The 21,701-nt window shown below is 32.0% G+C and overlaps 1 protein-coding gene across 10 annotated transcripts in view; it reads right to left on the bottom strand.

Moving 5' to 3' along the window:
* Window positions 1–271: 271 nt before the first annotated feature.
* LOC129758043 (tight junction protein ZO-1) overlaps window positions 272–21,701 on the bottom strand; it is a 145,548-nt gene continuing 124,118 nt past the window's right edge. For 9 of the 10 annotated variants that reach the window (XM_055755468.1, XM_055755466.1, XM_055755470.1 and 6 more), the window contains 4 exons: window positions 18,757–19,129; window positions 18,482–18,614; window positions 8,145–10,147; window positions 272–743 (listed from right to left, as the gene is read on the bottom strand). In XM_055755468.1, coding sequence (XP_055611443.1) covers window positions 520–743; window positions 8,145–10,147; window positions 18,482–18,614; window positions 18,757–19,129 — 2,733 coding nt within the window. In that variant the 3' untranslated portion in view covers window positions 272–519. The remainder of the gene's footprint in view (window positions 744–8,144; window positions 10,148–18,481; window positions 18,615–18,756; window positions 19,130–21,701) is intronic. The other variant, XM_055755472.1, reaches the window with a different exon arrangement.

Genomic DNA, 21,701 nt, shown 5'->3' with positions numbered 1-21,701 from the left:
GTACAAGTGGATTGCATTCTATAGACAATTTCTCCTACACCCTAGGTATACTTTGCGACCAACACGTCGGTTTTATTTGTTTTATATTACATCTACGTAAAGCGAAAGTTATCCGTCACACAAAAGTTAAGCTGAAGCTAAATTTGACTTAATTTTCCAAAGGCGAAAATAACTAGCCTATACAGAAACTATACGTATATGTTTTGTTGTCATTTGCGCTATTTACAATTTCTTTTTTTTAAATCTAAACCGCAAAGTACTTTTTCAAAGTACTTTTTCTTCCTAGCAAGACTGGTTTCATGATTTATGAGATAATTTCAATATGTTGCATACTGATTTGATGGCAATTGGTAAATATATGTTCGATCCTATTTTAGGTTTACTACACTTACATGTCAAAATTTATAGTTTTATACGAATAAAAAGGCACATACGAGTCGGTTTGGATTTACATAAAATGCAAATAAAACCTTTACAAAATACATAATTGCAATCGATGGATCACTTCGCTGGATCAACTTAAAAGTGGTCAACCTTGACGGATACCGTATGTGCGGCCACGTTGCTTGGCAGCTCGATGTTGTCCCAGTCGGTTTGCAGGTTCTTTTCGCTATCGGTGGCCTTCAGCGAGAGCCCGAGGGATGCAGTCCGGCCGGCGCAGTGCGGAATGTTGAGGGTTACCGGCAGCAGGAACTCGGTTCCCTGAGGACCGCACATGACCAACGGTGAAAGCATGGTTTCACCTGGCGCGGGGAGAAGAAGCAGCGAAAAGAAACAGAATCAGATAAATACATTTGATTGAATTTTAGTCAGGATGTTGGTAGCTAACGGAAATCCATGCGGGTCAGACAAATAAAAATAAAAATAGGCACAGAGGTAAAAAAAAACAATTATTTCGTTGAAAAAATTTAAACAGAAAATAGGTGCCAGTTTTAAAAAAACGTGAATCATTATTCAGAAATGGTAAAAGCTATCCATACAAAAGGTGAAAAAAAATAATACAAAAAATAGTTGAATTTAAATAATAATACAATCAACCTTTTTTTTAAGATTGAGTAAGAAAAATGTCAATCATACACGCTCCTTTTTTCAAGCTCGAAACTTTTTTCAAGCTTAAAACTTCATTTTTATTAAACTAATGATACAATCTTGGTTATCTTTTTCAATTCAACGTTACAAATAAGGTGCAATTCACAACCTTTTGAATAAGCCCAACCGATCTGCAATAGCTTGTTAAAACAACAAAGCTATAGTCAAAACAAATGCGCATGTATTTGTAAACCGGTAGGATTATTGGGTGAAAATGATCAAACTTTAGCTAAAGTTTTAATGAAGCTAGTCTCGAAAAATTTAGCAACTAAATATTCTCAAAGCTAGTTCAACTAATGGGTGAACCCAAACTTTTGGACGATAACTTAAGTAGCTGTTTTGTTTATTTTAAGAACATTGCTATTTTTTGTTCAAAATTCAACTGGTGTATTTTGATAAGCATGGAATAAGGATGCGAGTGCACCTTGAATTTTGAAATTCGGTCTCTTGAGTTTGAGCTATAAGTGCAGTTTTTTGGAAAATGTTTCAACTATAAGCTAAGTTAAAGTCATTTCAAGTTAACATATTAATTTTGCCAAAAACATAAGAAAAAGGTTTTGCTCGCGATTCTACGAATGAAATTAAAAGAAATGCAAAATGTCATTAGATGCCTGAGATATGGCCGAACAAATTTTTAATGTTTTTGGAGGGGTGATCCCAAACTATGCCCACAAGAAAAGCAAAAAACAAAACTTAACAAAGATACAACAACTACAAGATAAATTAAACGCCTATTCAGGATTTCAATTTAAAAGGTAAGAAAAAAAATCTCAAACGGAATTCCGATAATCAGATTCGAATGAAAGTAAAAGATCAGAGTCGGAATTCAGATATCGAAATCAGAATTAGAATTTTGAAACAGAATTCAGAATCATAATCAAAATTCAGAATCAGAATTCAGATTCAGAATTCAGAATCAGAATTCAGAATTCAGAATCAGATTTCAGATTCAGATTCAGAATTCAGATTCAGAATTCAGAATTCAGATTCAGAATTCAGATTCAGAAATCAGATTCAGAATTCAGATTCAGAATTCATATTCAGAATTCAGATTCAGAATTCAGATTCAGAATTCAGATTCAGAATTCAGATTCAGAATTCAGATTCAGAATTCAGATTCAGAATTCAGATTCAGAATTCAGATTCAGAATTCAGATTCAGAATTCAGATTCAGAATTCAGAATTCAGAATTCAGAATTCAGAATTCAGATTCAGAATTCAGATTCAGAATTCAGATTCAGAATTCAGATTCAGAATTCAGATTCAGAATTCAGATTCAGAATTCAGATTCAGAATTCAGATTCAGAATTCAGATTCAGAATTCAGATTCAGAATTTAGATTCAGAATTCAGATTTAGAATTCAGATTCAGAATTCAGATTCAGAATTCAGATTCAGAATTCAGATTCAGAATTCAGATTCAGAATTCAGATTCAGAATTCAGATTCAGAATTCAGAATTCAGATTCAGAATTCAGATTCAGAATTCAGATTCAGAATTCAGATTCAGAATTCAGATTCAGAATTCAGAATTCAGATTCAGAATTCAGATTCAGAATTCAGAATTCAGATTCAGAATTCAGAATCAGAATTCAGATTCAGAATTCAGATTAAGAATTCAGATTCAGAATTCAGATTCAGAATTCAGATTCAGAATTCAGATTCAGAATTCAGATTCAGAATTCAGATTCAGAATTCAGATTCAGAATTCAGATTCAGAATTCAGATTCGAAATTCAGATTCAGAATTCAGATTCAGAATTCAGATTCAGAATTCAGATTCAGAATTCAGATTCAGAATTCAGATTCAGAATTCAGATTCAGAATTCAGATTCAGAATTCAGATTCAGAATTCAGATTCAAAATTCAGATTCAGAATTCAGAATCAGAATTCAGAATCAGAATTCAGAATCAAAATTCAGAATCAGAATTCAGAATCAGAATTCAGAATCAGAATTCAGAATCAGAATTCAGAATCAGAATTCAGAATCAGAATTCAGAATCAGAATTCAGAATCAGAATTCAGAATCAGAATTCAGAATCAGAATTCAGAATCAGAATTCAGAATCAGAATTCAGAATCAGAATTCAGAATCAGAATTCAGAATCAGAATTCAGAATCAGAATTCAGATTCAGAATTCAGAATCCGAATTCAGAATCAGAATTCAGAATCAGAATTCAGAATCAGAATTCAGAATTCAGAATTCAGAATTCAGAATTCAGAATTCAGAATTCTAAATCTGAATTCTGAATCTGAATTCTGAATCAGAATTCTGAATCAGAATTCAGAATCAGAATTCAGAATCAGAATTCAGAATCAGAATTCAGAATCAGAATTCAGAATCAGAATTCAGAATCAGAATTCAGAATCAGAATTCAGAATCAGAATTCAGAATCAGAATTCAGAATCAGAATTCAGAATCAGAATCCAGATTCAGAATTCAGATTCAGAATTCAGATTCAAAATTCAGATTCAGAATTCAGATTCAGAATTCAGATTCAAAATTCAGATTCAGAATTCAGATTCAGATTCATATTTCAGATTCAGAATTCAGAATCAGAATTCAGAATCAGAATTCAGAATCAGAATTCAGAATCAGAATTCAGAATCAGAATTCAGAATCAGAATTCAGAATCAGAATTCAGAATCAGAATTCAGAATCAGAATCAGAATCAGAATTCAGAATCAGAATTCAGAATCAGAATTCAGAATCAGAATTCAGAATCAGAATTCAGAATCAGAATTCAGAATCAGAATTCGGAATCAGAATTCAGAATCAGGATTCAGAATCAGAATTCAGAATCAGAATTCAGAATCAGAATTCAGAACCAGAATTCAGAATCAGAATTCAGAATCAGAATTCAGAATCAGAATTCAGAATCAGAATTCAGAATCAGAATTCAGAATCAGAATTCAGAATCAGAATTCAGAATCAGAATTCAGAATCAGAATTCAGAATCAGAATTCAGAATCAGAATCAGAATTCAGAATCAGAATTCAGAATCAGAATTCAGAATCAGAATTCAGAATCAGAATTCAGAATCAGAATTCAGAATCAGAATTCAGAATCAGAATTCAGAATCAGAATTCAGAATCAGAATTCAGAACCAGAATTCAGAATCAGAATTCAGAATCAGAATTCAGAATCAGAATTCAGAATCAGAATTCAGAATCAGAATTCAGAATCAGAATTCAGAATCAGAATCAGAATTCAGAATCAGAATTCAGAATCAGAATTCAGAATCAGAATTCAGAATCAGAATTCAGAATCAGAATTCAGAATCAGAATTCAGAATCAGAATTCAGAATCAGAATTCAGAATCAGGATTCAGAATCAGAATTCAGAATCAGAATTCAGAATCTGAATTCAGAACCAGAATTCAGAATCAGAATTCAGAATCAGAATTCAGAATCAGAATCAGAATTCAGAATCAGAATTCAGAATCAGAATTCAGAATCAGAATTCAGAATCAGAATTCAGAATCAGAATTCTAAATCAGAATTCAGAATCAGAATTCAGAATCAGAATTCAGAATCAGAATTCAGAATCAGAATTCAGAATTCAGAATTCAGAATCAGAATTCAGAATCAGAATTCAGAATCAGAATTCAGAATCAGAATTCAGAATCAGAATTCAGAATCAGAATTCAGAATCAGAATTCAGAATCAGAATTCAGAATCAGAATCAGAATTCAGAATCAGAATTCAGAATCAGAATTCAGAATCAGAATTCAGAATCAGAATTCAGAATCAGAATTCAGTTCAGAATTCAAATTCAGAATCAGAATTCAGAATCAGAATTCAGAATCAGAATTCAGAATCAGAAATCAGAATTCAGAATCAGAATTCAGAATCAGAATTCAGAATCAGAATTCAGAATCAGAAATCAGAATCAGAAATCAGAATTCAGAATCAGAATTCAGAATCAGAATTCAGAATCAGGATTCAGAATCAGAATTCAGAATCAGAATTCAGAATCAGAATTCGGAATCAGAGTTCAGAATCAGAATTCAGAATCAGAATTCAGAATCAGAATTCAGAATCAGAATTCAGAATCAGAATTCAGAATCAGAATTCAGAATCAGAATTCAGAATCAGAATTCAGAATCAGAATTCAGAATCAGAATTCAGAATCAGAATTCAGAATCAGAATTCAGAATCAGAATTCAGAATCAGAATTCAGAATCAGAATTCAGAATCAGAATTCAGAATCAGAATTCAGAATCAGAATTCAGAATCAGAATTCAGAATCAGAATTCAGAATCAGAATTCAGAATCAGAATTCAGAATCAGAATTCAGAATCAGAATTCAGAATCAGAATTCAGAATCAGAATTCAGAATCAGAATTCAGAATCAGAATTCAGAATCAGAATTCAGAATCAGAATTCAGAATCAGAATTCAGAATTCAGAATCAAAATTCAGAATCAGAATTCAGATTCAGAATTCAGAATCAGAATTCAGAATCAAAATTCAGAATCAGAATTCAGAATCAGAATTCAGAATCAGAATTCAGAATCAGAATTCAGAATCAGAATTCAGAATCAGAATCAGAATTCAGAATCAGAATTCAGAATCAGAATTCAGAATCAGAATTCAGAATCAGAATTCAGAATCAGGATTCAGAATCAGAATTCAGAATCAGAATTCAGAATCAGAATTCGGAATCAGAGTTCAGAATCAGAATTCAGAATCAGAATTCAGAATCAGAATTCAGAATCAGAATTCAGAATCAGAATTCAGAATCAGAATTCAGAATCAGAATTCAGAATCAGAATTCAGAATCAGAATTCAGAATCAGAATTCAGAATCAGAATTCAGAATCAGAATTCAGAATCAGAATTCAGAATCAGAATTCAGAATCAGAATTCAGAATCAGAATTCAGAATCAGAATTCAGAATTCAGAATCAGAATTCAGAATCAGAATTCAGAATCAGAATTCAGAATCAGAATTCAGAATCAGAATTCAGAATCAGAATTCAGAATCAGAATTCAGAATCAGAATTCAGAATCAGAATTCAGAATCAGAATTCAGAATCAGAATTCAGAATCAGAATTCAGAATCAGAATTCAGAATCAGAATTCAGAATCAGAATTCAGAATCAGAATTCAGAATCAGAATTCAGAATCAGAATTCAGAATCAGAATTCAGAATCAGAATTCAGAATCAGAATTCAGAATTCAGAATCAAAATTCAGAATCAGAATTCAGATTCAGAATTCAGAATCAGAATTCAGAATCAAAATTCAGAATCAGAATTCAGAATCAGAATTCAGAATCAGAATTCAGATTCAGAATTCAGATTCAGAATTCAGAATCAGAATTCAGAATTCAGAATCAGAATTCAGAATCAGAATTCAGAATCAGAATTCAGAATCAGAATTCAGAATCAGAATTCAGAATCAGAATTCAGAATCAGAATTCAGAATCAGAATTCAGAATCAGAATTCAGAATCAGAATTCAGAATCAGAATTCAGAATCAGAATTCAGAATCAGAATTCAGAATCAGAATTCAGAATCAGAATTCAGAATCAGAATTCAGAATCAGAATTCAGAATCAGAATTCAGAATCAGAATTCAGAATCAGAATTCAGAATCAGAATTCAGAATCAGAATTCAGAATCAGAATTCAGAATCAGAATTCAGAATCAGAATTCAGAATCAGAATTCAGAATCAGAATTCAGAATCAGAATTCAGAATCAGAATTCAGAATCAGAATTCAGAATCAGAATTCAGAATCAGAATTCAGAATCAGAATTCAGAATCAGAATTCAGAATCAGAATTCAGAATCAGAATTCAGAATCAGAATTCAGAATTCAGAATCAAAATTCAGAATCAGAATTCAGATTCAGAATTCAGAATCAGAATTCAGAATCAAAATTCAGAATCAGAATTCAGAATCAGAATTCAGAATTCAGATTCAGAATTCAGATTCAGAATTCAGAATCAGAATTCAGAATCAGAATTCAGAATCAGAATTCAGAATCAGAATTCAGAATCAGAATTCAGAATCAGAATTCAGAATCAGAATTCAGAATCAGAATTCAGAATCAGAATTCAGAATCAGAATTCAGAATCAGAATTCAGAATCAGAATTCAGAATCAGAATTCAGAATCAGAATTCAGAATCAGAATTCAGATTCAGAATCAGAATCAAAGTTCAGAAATTATAATAATAACTGATTAGAACTCAGAATCGGAATTAGAATTTAGAATTTTTATCCAGAATAAAAATTTAGAATTCTGATTCTTAAGGCAATGTTCAAAAGTGGAACATTTCGGTACAATTAAGCAAAAAAGAAACAGTTTGCTTTTAAGTTATTAGGAAACCAAAACAAAAATCATTGTTTTGAATTTCATTTGGGAATCAAAATGTTTATTTAGAAGTTTGATTTTGTATTCAGTGTCTGGGATCAATTCATATGTTGAATATTTTTACTTTAGATACCTAACATTAAAGATGTAACTCGAATTAAATAAAAAAAAAATCACTTTTTGACAGGTTATAAAATTTTTAAGAGACAGATAGATTTTCACTGTTTTGAATTTTGTTCGATTTGACAATTGTTTAGCAAATATGCTTCTATTAGACATAAACGTTTATAAGAATCCTATGTGATAAGATGAATTTAATCTGGGTTTAGACAATAATAAGCTTAAATTCACCAATGTCCTGTTAAGATTTATACATAGACTCTAAACTATTTCGTGAAAAATGAAGCTACCATGCTGTTACACTACTAGAAACATGCAAATATTACGACTAACTATCTATTCAACACAAACACTCGCTCACACACAAAACACACGATTTCACAGTAAATTTTTACGGATTGATTGAAAACAATAAAAAAAACTGCACCACTAAGCAACAACATTAACAAAATTGAAAAATAAACTAATCTCGTAGATTAAAGTTAACATCAGTCGGTGTATGCAAACGAAAAAAAAAAAACAAAATGCCATAATGAATTAAGAAACAATAATTAACAATCTACGAAAGTGAAGGAGGTGCAAATTTTGAAGAAAAAAAATAAGCATAACAAAAACCAACCATTTTCCATATCGAGTGGGGGTCCACCGACGCTCTCGCTAAGTCGCGGATCGGTAACGGTGAAGTAGATTTCCTGCTTGATGCCGGGAGCAATTGCCCCGGCCGGTATCTGCAGCGACACGTTCCAGATGGGATCGGAAAGTGTACCGCCGGTGGAATCGAACACACCCCGCCGGGTGATCGGTTGCCTCGGAGGTGGCAGCCCAAGGGACATTTCACTGACGAATGGCGTACTTGTGGCATTCGGGGGCCCGATCGGTAGGCTCATCTGTGACGTGTACTGCGTTTCTATCGAGGTACGGCTGGCGTAAACTTCCGGCGGCGGGGGACTTTTCATTTGTGAACTACCGGGGACGTTATGGGACGTTATTGTCGGTACCGGGGGTGGAGGTGGTCTTGTGTCTGGTGGCGGAGGTGGTGGTCCGGTTCGTTTGAGGAAATTTGAAATATGGGTAGATCGTGAGGTCAGTGGGGTTGATGGCTTTGAAGAAGTTGCCTTTTGCAGGTCTGATTCGTTTGTTTTGGTTAGGGTATCGTCTTCGTCATCCTCCTCGGATAACGCCAAGGGAGCTTTCGAGGAATCTTCGATGCTTTCCTGTATGTTTTGGTCTTCGGTCTGTGTGGGAACATTTGCTTCTGCTTCTTTGTTTACGGAATCGTCTTGCTCAATGTTGAGGTTGTGCTTATTTTCACTTATCTGGAGTTTGCTCATGTCCATGGATGAGGTGATGTCTGTTTCATTCTTCGATTCGTATATCGGTTCATGTTTTAGCTCTCGTCGGGAGACGTAATCCGGTTCGGCCATTGATTCCATGGCTTCCCGTCTGGATTGGTAGATTTGATCTCTCAACTGGGTTCGCGGCTTGATGCCCTTTTCTTTCATCTCTTTTCGAGTAGAATAGGTGGAACTGGCCGGGGAATTGGGTGAGCTAGAGCTTGATTCGGTGGCATCTTTGGTACGACTGAAATGTCCAGGGGATTCGCTTCGTTCTCGATGTTGGTTTTGTATCATCTCCAAACGGCTTTGTTGGATGCGATCTTGCATTTGTTGTTTGCTCTGGTAGAGATGATCTCTGTGCATCTCCCTTCTACTCTGGTAGACTGGATCAACATAATGGCGCCGGGTTGGATCCCGTGCTTCATTGTACATGTACGATCCGCTTTTGCTTTGATAGATCGATTCTTCATTCATTCCTCCGCTGGTGTCCATATGATATCTTTCCGATCCCATTCTCCGTCGATTGAAATGATTGAAGCTTGGGGAAGGAACGCTACGATCAGCCATACTGTGTCTGCGCACTATTCTCCTACCAGTAGTCTGGGATCCTGACCCTGGACCTAGACCAGGCCTAGGTCGCTCCAGTTCGATCAGAGCCCTATTTGCGTATAGATTTTCCTGTTCATGATCATAATAACTGCCACCGCCATAATTGCCGTAGATGGATTCGCTTTCCAAATTTTGGTAGGTGCTATTGGGGTCTTTAGGATAGTAGGGTTCATGTCTCTGATACTGGCGCATGTGCTGAGGTGGAGGAGACATCTGATGCCTCGGATCGTTGTAGTACTGTTGCTGTTGGTGGTGCTGTTGTTGTTGTTGTTGCTGTTGCATATAATACTGGCGCGAATCGTATTGGGGATCCTGGAAGCGAGTGTCCATCATTCTTGCGGAACGTGGCTCCATCATCGAATGCTGTCTCTTTAGGATTGGTCTCAGTTTTCGATCGGATTCCGCTAAGCTAACCTGCCTCCTCAAAGGTCTGGTCGATTTGATAAATACATTTTTAATAGCCTTCAGGGGAGACTTGAGGATGTTCTTTTTCGGTGGTTTAGCGGGAAGTTCCGGTGGAAGAGACGAATGTGGCACATTTCTTCCACTGTACTCGTCATACCCAACGCTGCCAGGAATCGGCGGCAAAGGCTGCTGCTGACGCATGCGTTCCTGGTACATCAGATTCTGTTGATGCTGATTGTACTCGTGTATCGACATCATTGGCTCCATTTCTCTGCAGAAGTATTGGGTGAAGGGATCGAATAAATTTCAATATACGATTTATGAGCATTTCTAAGGTCTGGGATTCGACAATTGCAATACTAACTATTCGGACGAGATTAATGCATATGATTCATGCACTAACTTTTTCCCCCATTTGGTGGTGTGGTTTTTAACGAGTACTACGTAGTTTTATAATTTTAAATATCATGTCAATGTAAATGTTCATACTGATTTCAGAATTGTCACTCTCTCAATCATTCATTTCTAAAGAACATACACACACTCATACAGGTTTGCTAAAACCTCCACCACATAATTTTTATTGGTTAGAATTTGAATCTGAAGAAAATCGTTAAAAGCAAAGGAAATAAATCCTATTGATAGTTTGTTTTGAAATAAATTAATAATAGATCACCTAGAATACGTAAAGAAATAGCTGGATCTTTGAACAAAACAACGAATATAAAATGCAATCAACCACCAATTTGTAGTATACTATGTATAGGTTTGCACTACAATGTTAAAGTAAGACCTTATGAAAATCAATAGACAAAAGGTGACGAATTGGAGGAAAACCTGTGTTTTTAAAAGATTCAGTTTTGGATCAGCTTGAAATCCTGGTCCGTAATTTAGGTGCCATTCTGTTTATAACTGGTTAAGGATATTTACAAACAGAGCTGTTTAAAATTGACATCGTTTGAGGTGGCTACTGTTTTTTCCCAATCATCATCATTTTCCCAAACTCCAACTATGCACCGAGTCACAGTCAGCGATCATCTCAGCAGGCTGATAAAGTGATAACCGTCATTGTTAGAATCTCAATGAAAGCTGGCATATAGTGTTTTCGTTTATTAGCAGTGGCAACCTAGTTATCCACGAGTTTTGCCCTAACTACTGTCATTGTTTTCGTTTATGAATTCAGAAAACCACCAGTTTTGCCCGATGTTAGAACTCCAAGCAGGCGGTTGCATCCCGTTGTTATTTCTTATTCAACCTGTCAACAGCGAAATTTCCATATTTATTGCTTTACAAAAAAAAACGGAGTTGTGTCTGGAGTCAAAACGTTGAGGCTGAAATTTTTCCTTGGCCTGCCAGAAAGCCCCATGCTAGACTTCAGCACATTTGGTTAACTGTAAGAGGCTAAGCACACTCAAGTTTGTATAGGAATTTGACATCATTTGTTCCAGTTCACTGAAACAAAACAATCGACACTCCTGACTAAAACCAATATATCTCTCTTGTTTGCCAACCGATTTTTACTAAATTTATAGTTTTGGAAACCTCGTAATGAATCTCAAATATGATTCTCAGACAATATTCAGCTACAACACTTCAGTTTTCCGATATTGGAAGTCTAAAAAAATCCATAAAAACATGTTTTGGAAAAGAAGTTAGAAGCTATACGTTGCACATAAGGCATGGCCGTCCAAAAAAACAAGCGGAATATTCTACTCTATACTCAAAATTTTAAATTTATAACTAAATTATGATAATAGGCTAAGGTTATTTAAGAGTAACAATCCAGACTGGAAACTAATGCCAAAATCTCAAATACCCATCCCAAGTTCAAAATTCTGCTACAGATCTTCCAAAGTTTATCACTTGCTCATAAAAATTCAGGTCTGAATATTCAATTTTAAATTCAATCAAACCCTTTTTGGAGTTTCTGGTTCCATATTTTCATAATCAAAATTGAATTTCTATTTTCATATTTCGGAATCTGATTCCAGTTTAGGATATTTGATTTTCAGTTCGAATAATCATAAGAAATAAGAAAAAAAAACTGCTTTACACTCCTGGTTCAAATTTGGTTTTGCAATTCACATCAAATTTGAATCAAACTTTTCGAAAATCGTATGCATTTTTAATAATTGTATAATAGTTTTTCAAATATGAAAAAAAGAAAATTTTTGTTTTATATTCAAATTCGGAGTTCTTGAACTTTATTCCTAAACAGAATTCATACGCTTAAAAATGGCGATCCCATTTGAAAACTCAGATTAAGATTTATCATTTGAAATTCATATGTTAAATTCTGATCTAGAATTAAAATTTGGAAATTGTATTTTTGTACATTTCAGAAACCGCATAGATCTTCGGAAACAGATTCAAAGTTCAATTTTTGAATTCAGGTTCAGAATGCAGATTCGAAATTTAGAAAAATATTTAACTTGTTAATGACTTTTAGAATGAACTTAAAATTTTTGAGGAATTCAAGAAATCATGAGCTTAAAAATTTGCTTGTTAATTCAATTTCCAGATTAATTTTTTTTTTCAAATTTAGTTTGTACACACAATTCAGCTGAAAATCACGAATTTAAAATAGAATGTTTTGTGTTAAAAAAAAAATATTTTTAAAAAATCAGCCACAGTACTTGATCTTCCCCTAAAAAATCTGCACATATTTCTATATTTTTCGGTGTATTGTTTAACATTATTAATACTCAGGCCCGTGCGAAGGACCCGTCCATTGGGGGAAGGGGGGGGGGGGGGGGGGGGGGTGATGGTTTTAAAATTTAAAGTCAGCTAGGAATAATAACAATTCATACCAAAAATGCACAACAAATATGCAAATTGGTTTCTAACACCATCTTCTTTCCAAGGATTTTTATCGGCTATCAGTCTCAGATATTTCAAGTGAAAACGACTGTAGTAAAAACCAGTCGTTTTTACTTAAAAATCCGAGACTGATAACCGTTAAAAATTCTTTAAAAAATCAACCTCATTCCATCATAAACAAACCATTTTCTTACTAATGTATGACCAGCACAAATGCTACAAAAAATAAGTTTTACTGATACGATTCAACATCAATAAGAAACAATATTTTAAATTCTTACGATTTCCGATGAATTATTGATAAATTTTTCAGAATCCTTATTCTAAATTTAAATTTAAACTAGAAATTAGCTAGAAAACAAATTTAAACAGTCTATTTTACAAATTTGAAATCAATATTTCAGAAACAGCAGAAATAGAGTGCGAATTTGAATTTCGAATAAACCCGAATTTGAAGCTTCGGACATAAGAATCAGTGTACAGAAATGGAGTATATAAAATATAACACCAGATTTAAAAGGAAACCAAAACTCAATTGTTAGATAAATTTGCTAACATTCCACATCAAAACCTAGCTTTACAGCTGCTATTCCGAATCATTTTTAAAACTTGGCATAGATTATTGAAAAAATATGCTCGATTCAAGAAAGATGATTTAAAAAACAAAAAAACAGATTTTTTTTTGAGCACCAGTTTTGTAGTTTAAAATTTTAAGCCTTGAATATTTTGTCGTTGTTTTTTTTTAATATTTGGTCCTAGAACAAAATATAGAAAATAAGAAAAATAAAAATTTAGAGTTATAGGCTTCCAGGAATATTATTTTCTCAAAACAAAAAAATTCAGGATTTAAAACAAAACAAAATGATTAAAAATATTACAAAAAGTTTAAAAATCTGACTTCGAAAATTCGGTAAAATTTGAAAAAATGTTATTAAATTCTTTGAACCTTGGAAACGTGTGAATTTGGTGGCCTTTTGTAATTTATTAAAACCATTTTGAATGTGAAGTTGAGCATTGAGAAGAACAGGAAATAAATATTTAACTGAGTCTGAAATTTGTTTCATGAAAAATATTTCATTTTAGCATAACATTTGTAATGACATAATCGAATTTTTAATAATCAAAGAGATTAGTAATGAAGTAATGGATGCAAAGTTTTGGATTTTTTTTTCTAATTGTATTAACTATTGTGAGTATTGAACACCTGTCACACGACTTATAACTTGATGATGTGGAAAATTATTATCCGATGCATAAATTTTGAAGTTATAATAGTTGGTTTCAAATTCTGAACTTATTTTATTACACTTCTCAATAAAAACTCATTCTAAAGGTAGGATTTTTGTGTGTCAAGATATGAGTTTCAATAAAAACTTTAAACTTAAAATAAAAAAAAAATAAGTTTAAATTCGTGAAGGTCATATAATGTCGTAAAATTACATGTCTTTGGTCAAGAGTGATTAAGGAAAAACTCCCGCCGGAGGCGAGCCAATTTTGTGACATATTCGTTTAAACTTATTTTGAACACCTTTTGGGATCAAGAAATTTCTGGAACTTTAGTAAATTCATTTCTTGATCTGAAAATTTGACTTGGAAAAAATTTCCAAGGGGGGGGGGGGTGTTAAACCCCTAAAACCCCCCGTTCGCACAACAAAAAAATTCTATCTCTTACTTTTATTTTTGAAAATTTGATTTATTTTAATCAATGGTTAAAATCTTTGAATTTGCAAAGGAGTTGGGAAGATTGGGCTTATTTGATTTGAGCATAAATAGAATAAGTTTTTTTTAAAGAAATTGAAGGAAAAGAACTTATTTTATACTCAAATCAAATATGTTTGATCTACCACACTCTTTAACAAATTCAAAGATAACCGTCGATGAAAGCTAGTTCCATATTTTGTAACTTAAAGTTTCATTATAAAAAATTAGTTCCGAACCGATTTTCTCAAATAACGATTTGAAACGAAAATTTGAAATTATTTTTAATCTTGCATTGTGCATTAAGCAAAAAATCAAAGGCCCTAACACAAGGATATTGTTTTGAAATTTTTAAATATCATGACTTCGAAAAATGTAAAAAAGTGGTGTAGAAACCGCACTTTTCAATCAATGAACCGTAAAAATTGTTGAACTCACACCAGATAAATTTTTAAAACATGATTGAAAAGTTGACGTAATTTGATACATTTTCGTCACTTAAGATTTTCAAAATAAGGAACACAGAAATTTTGACAAATTTTTAAAAGTAGCTGTTTTTCAAACTTTTTGTCTATTTGCAATTTCTCAGATTTTCTTGCATTAAAATTCAATTTTGCACTGGATTTTAAGTTTATATTTTTTAACTCAAGATTTCAGCAATAAATTTATATTCACAATTTAATTTCGTATTTTAGTGCAAGAAAATCTGAAATAAATGCAAATAGACAAAAAGTTAGAAAAACAGCTACTTTTGAAAATTCGTCAAAAATTCCTGGTTTTGTTTTTTGATAATCTAGAAATGCAAAAATGTGTCAAATTAAATCAACTTTTCAATACCGTTTTTTAAATACGTCTGTTGTGACTTGAACAATTTTAACGGTTCATTGATTGAAAAATACGTGTGGTCATGATCTTTAAAAATTTCAAAAAATATATACTTATGTGTAACGTTTAGCTTTTAACTTCAGTTTACTTGGAAACTAAGTGAATTTTTTTTTGAGCATTTTTTGCTGATCTACAGGCTTTTTTCCGAAGCATGTTTTTCTGATTTTTTTAGACTCTGAATAAAGGAAATTTGAAGAGTTGTATGTGAATAATGTCATTTGAGATACGTTGCTAGGTTTCCAAAACTATAAACTTCGTAAACATTGGTTAAGAAACAAGAGTGATATAGCGGTTTTAAGCGAGGAGTGTCAAATTGACACTCAAGGTCTGATTAGGGAGTTTTTTATCCTGGGCTTTCAGGGTGCGTCCATAAAGAAAGAAATGATGGGAAATTAAAGATTTCATAAATTTATTGAGGGTCCCTAAAGAAATCGTTTTATTTGGATGCAAGTTGAAAGCCAACAAACATCCGTTAGTCTCACTTGAGCGGATTAGGATTAAAGAATTATTTACTCAAATGGCCTAATCGAAAACGATCACTGAAGAAGGTAGTAAGTTGCTATCAGAATACCGGTATCTGAATTTTTCTTATTATCTCTTTCATTGAAAATTGGATTTCGTGCAATGTTTTGCGGTCGCAGTTATCCGTACAAAGGTTGACTTAAAAGAGGTTAGCGTGTAGAACTCCGACAGATTTTACACTGATTTGGCAGGTCGCACGAATGTACAAGTTCGCACAAATGTCGCAGTCATGAGTGCGCAGTCCAATTTAGTGCGCTGCGATTAATATATTTACCGTGATTGAATTGAAAGGAATCATACGATTGCTTCGATTCAGAAGAAAATATATTTTTAATAAACTAGGTACTGTCTTCTCAGCGTTGAACGTTGGATCGTTATTATCCGTCTTAGCGCCAGCACTAAATTTTACTTCGGGAGTCCGGACTTCCGATCCCGAACTTACTTCCAAACTTTTGACAGTTGTGTTAAAAAAAATAACAGTGTATTATATGCAACGTTGCCACACATAAATTTGTATCCACCAGAGTATCTCTACATAATTCAATGGGCCACAGACTACACAACATTGGTACAAATGCGATGAAATTCGATGAAATTTTGTCGCTGTGAACACAGATCGTGTTCGACATTGCTTGTATGAGCTCCCAAACGGTTTGAGTAAAATCGGTCGGGATCGAAATATTTTGTACAAACTATCCTCCCAGCCGGGGTGGAGATGGTTTTTTTTCTGTTGCTGGTGATATTTTTGCTAGCAATCATTTGTGTTTGCGTAAAATATGTTTGTATCGTTTGTGGGCGAGCATAGATCAAACAATCGTCGTGGAATCATCGAATTTGTACAGGCCATTTGTGTAGTCTATGGCCCGCTTTACGGGCAAGAATGAGATACACAAACAATTCAAATGAATTTGTGGCAACGTTCATTTTATGTGAATTTGAAAGCAGAAAATTTCTTGGCGCACGCTTAAATAAAACGACTCAATATGTTTTGGTCGGAAGTCAGCCATGATGCCAGTTCACCAACGACGTTTATAAAAATTTTATCTAAACGCACAATTTTGAAGTTTATTGATTTACTGTAAGTTGATCCATAATTTGAATTTATTCTCGAAGCTCTGGTGAAAAATCTTTTTTGATTTGAAGTTCTGTCCAAGATCAGCGAATAGAGAGGAGCAAAGTTGTCAAAATTACAGAAAAATACATATAATTTTTTTTACAGATTTATGGTTTTTAATTTTAAGTCAATTTAGATATCAGTGAGATAGGATTTCTAATGCTGATTTGTGAAAATATTATGACCTTGGAAATGTGGATTTCTAATTTTAAAGTGAAATGACTCAATTTTTCGGTATTGTGCATGATTTTCTATCAAATTTCTGAAAATTGCCTGTCAGATAATAGTCACAGACTTTTTGGGATCGAATCACAGAATGAAAATACTGTTTTTGGCAAGAACTCAGAGTTTTTGTCGGCGACTTCGATGCCGTGCCATGTTTATAAAAAATCTAAAATCGTTCACCCAGGATTTATTATAAAACTTTCCTCATAACCATCAAAATTCAAGCCCAAGAATATTTCACTTTTTAATGATAAATGATTTTTTAGTCAGTATTTAGCACTAGCATTTTTGTCGAATTTGATAGAATAATTACCACTTTGTAAATTATTTGAGAAAAAAACGTTATATGAATTCAAAATACTACAATATTACGTTTTACCAAAAATAATATTGCACTTTGGCCTTTGATATGGCATACTTATACAATAAATGCTTAGAAATGCTAGAAAAAAAAATAACAATCTGAATGGTTGTGAGGCTAAAGCATCCACAAACAAGTGAAGTGCATATTTGATCAAGTCATCATATAAATCATTTTTAGTTAATTTGGTCGATTTGTTGTTGAGAAATACGTGGAATGAATATTGTTCTTACTATTAGAAGTTTTAGATAACTTAGAGGCTTAAATTTTGTGTGTATCTGGGATGTTATAGCGGCCTCAATAAACACTGCTTGTTGTTACAGAATTCACGTATTTTCTGTCTATCAGAAGGCTCTCTTATCATAACATAAATTACATGCGCCACCGATAGCTTAAGGTTCCATACCACAAAAAAAAATTCCAACTAGGTTTAATGGTTTTCTGGAAGGGTTAGTTATAGAGCTTAGAAAATTCTGTGTGTGTGACACATTCCTGCAACCGGTATGATTTACAACAAAACAGTATGATTCCGATAGCTGGAATCCAACTCCGAGGTGAACACAAGCCGCACCAGAGAACACCAATTTTCATTATGAATACTTTCGAAAAACAAGGAACAAAATGAGGGTAAAAGTTAGTGCGATGTATCTTGCTTAAATTTTTGTTTCTCAAAATTCGGCTTCATTGAGATAAACAGTTCGAATCGGATTTTATTTGATGGTTAAATGCATTAGTAAATTTTGCGCTTCGTTCTTGTAAGCAAATGGATGGAAATATTTGTTTTGTGAATAAGTTAATGACGCGAATCGATTCAACAGTTTTTTTTTCTTTTTTTAAGTCTGCATGCTAGACAATGTTGTATTTTCTGTTGAACATCACTTAACAGCTCGCGGGAAAATCAATGTAGTGTGATAGGAGAAGCTGAACAGATGAGCATCGATTTGCGGTGTTTGGTGTTCATATAAATTAGAAGTACTTACCGCATGTTATGATGGTGCCCAGCGGTGCCAAGCTGTGGTTTCCTATAAAGCTCAAACGCTGATCCTCGTTGTTCTCGACTTCCGGCCAAATCTAGAGGATGGCGTTCCGAGGGGTGTAACGATGACATATTACCTGATTGATATTCATTAGAAAATTATTGTTAGTGTTTACACAAAACAAAACAATCAACAAAACGCAAGTGTATTGATGATTTTTGTTGACCTCCATCGCTATGAAACTGTACAGAATTAGTGTCATATTATGATTGTGTTACCTATGCCATGATTCGGTCCCCCGCTACCTCTATGCATGTAATTGTTTCCATATGGATGATGAGTGTTCCCATTGTAAGCATTGTTATGACCCATCCCCATATCACGGCCGGAATTACCCATATAGTGTGGCTGACCGCCGCCATTATTTCCGTTATATCCGTTGTACGCATTCGGCCCATATTGACCTGGATTGACACCACTTCCGGCACCACCGTATGGATGATGCATCTGCGAGGGGTGACCAACCGGTGGTGGTGCGTTCATGTGGTTGTTGTTCGGAGAACTTGGCACATTGCGGGCGACCCCTTGATGATAGTGCGACGACATCGGAGGATAGTAGAACCCGTTGGGAGATCTCGGTGATATGGACTCCTGGAATGGTTAGAAGGTTGTTAATGATTCAATTGTGAAGTTACAGGACAGGACAGGCAGTACGGTTATTTGATGCTACTTCAGCTAGTTTCAATGAAGGTTTATCTTTTTTCGGTGTCGATGAAACACAAACACAAACACAACCTTTAAATTGAATGAAAAGTAGAAGTTAATAACTTCATAATTAAATTGAATTTTAATTAAAACCTTCGGAATTGGACCTTCAGATAACGTAAGTGATTTTTCACGAAAGTAAGTGTTGGTAAACTATTACACTACTGACATGAAATCTGGAAAATCGTAAATATATCTTTGATGCCAAATCGTCGAGATTTGGGGATATCTTGTACATAGAGATTTCTCCGGATTCACCCTAAACCACATGTTTATCATTCATGCGGCATTTACAACTTGATTTTTTGTCCATTTGTTTTTCATTAGCGTGTTTCTAAAAAAAATTGAAACGAAGAAAAAGGAAATAAACCAAATAGAGAAGACAATCTGAACACCAAACTCGACTAATTCAGATTTCGTTGATTGTGCTGTAGCGATCAGGTTCGCATAGCCTAGAAATAAGATAAAAATCAGAAGGCCACAAACATCAATTTATAATTGTGACAGATCTGTCAAGAAGTCAACGAATAAAGATGTGCCTTGCAAGCTATAAGTCTATCAATTAACCCCGGCATCCTTCAGTGCCGTGACTTGCGACATTTTTTGAAACTACACGGACGTTTGAAAAAAAAAAAAACAAAAAAAAACAAACACTGCTGATTTTTTCATTTTTAAAATTTTTGAAATTTTGTAGTTTATGTAATTTGTGTAATTTTTGTAATTTCTGTAATTTTTAAAATTTTTATAATTTTTGTAATTTTTATAATTTTAATAATTTCAATATTTCTAATAATTTAATGAAATTTTTGTAATTATTTCTATTTTACGTAATTTTTGTAATTTTTGTAATTTTTGTAATTTTTGTAATTTTTGTAATTTTTGTAATTTTTGTAATTTTTGTAATTTTTGTAATTTTTGATATTTTTGTAATTTTTGTAATTTTTGTAATTTTTGTAATTTTTGTAATTTTTGTAATTTTTGTAATTTTTGTAATTTTTGTAATTTTTGTAATTTTTGTAATTTTTGTAATTTTTGTAATTTTTGTAATTTTTGTAATTTTTGTAATTTTTGTAATTTTTGTAATTTTTGTAATTTTTGTAATTTTTGTAATTTTTGTAATTTTTGTAATTTTTGTAATTTTTGTAATTTTTGTAATTTTTGTAATTTTTGTAATTTTTGTAATTTTTGTAATTTTTGTAATTTTTGTAATTTTTGTAATTTTTTTAATTTTTGTAATTTTTGTATTTTTTGTAATTTTTGTAATTTTTGTAATTTTTGTAATTTTTGTAATTTTTGTAATTTTTGTAATTTTTGTAATTTTTGTAATTTTTGTAATTTTTATAATTTTTGTAATTTTTGTAATTTTTGTAATTTTTGTAATTTTTGTAATTTTTGTAATTTTTGTAATTTTTGTAATTTTTGAAATTTTTTAAATTTTTTAAATTTTGTAAATTTTGTGATTTTTTTAATTTTTGTAATTCTTGTAATTTTTGTAATTTTTGTAATTTTTGTAATTTTTGTAATTTTTGTAATTTTTGTAATTTTTGTAATTTTTGTAATTTTTGTAATTTTTGTAATTTTTGTAATTTTTGTAATTTTTGTAATTTTTGTAATTTTTGTAATTTTTGTAATTTTTGTAATTTTTGTAATTTTTGTAATTTTTGTAATTTTTGTAATTTTTGTAATTTCTGTAATTTTTGTAATTTTTGTAATTTTTGTAATTTTTGTAATTTTTGTAATTTTTAATTTTTGTAATTTTTGTAATTTTTGTAATTTTTGTAATTTTTGTAATTTTTGTAATTTTTGTAATTTTTGTAATTTTTGTAATTTTTGTAATTTTTGTAATTTTTGTAATTTTTGTAATTTTTGTAATTTTTGTAATTTTTGTAATTTTTGTAATTTTTGTAATTTTTGTAATTTTTATAATTTTTGTAATTTTTGTAATTTTTGTAATTTTTGTAATTTTTGTAATTTTTGTAATTTTTGTAATTTTTGTAATTTTTGTAATTTTTGTAATTTTTGTAATTTTTGTAATTTTTGTAGCTTTTGTAACTTTTGTTTATTTGTAATTTTTGTAATTTTTGTATTTTTTGTAAGTTTTGTAATTTTTGGAATTTTTGTAATTTTTGGAATTTTTATATTTTGTTTGTGTTTTTGTAACTTTTGTAATTTTGGTAATTTTTTTAATTTTGTAATCTTTAAATTTTTGTATTTTGGTTATTTTTGCAAGTTTTGGAATTTTTGTATTTTTTGTCATTTCTATACTTAATGCAATTTTTGTAATTTTTCAGGACATATTTGAAAAAATAAAGGAATAAAACGGTCTTGTTTAAAGATCTGAAGAAGTTATTCAAAAATATTTATTTAGAAGATTACAATTTGAACTTAAAAGTACTTAAAAGTACGCTCCATTGAGCTAGGATTTGGCCATTGTATAATTGAAACCATCCCATAAATA

This window comes from Uranotaenia lowii, chromosome 3, assembly GCF_029784155.1.
Source record: "Uranotaenia lowii strain MFRU-FL chromosome 3, ASM2978415v1, whole genome shotgun sequence".
NCBI classification, from domain to species: Eukaryota; Metazoa; Arthropoda; class Insecta; order Diptera; family Culicidae; genus Uranotaenia; species Uranotaenia lowii.
The sequence above is the reverse complement of the archived record's forward strand: the minus strand, read 5'-3'. Positions and strand labels throughout refer to the sequence as shown.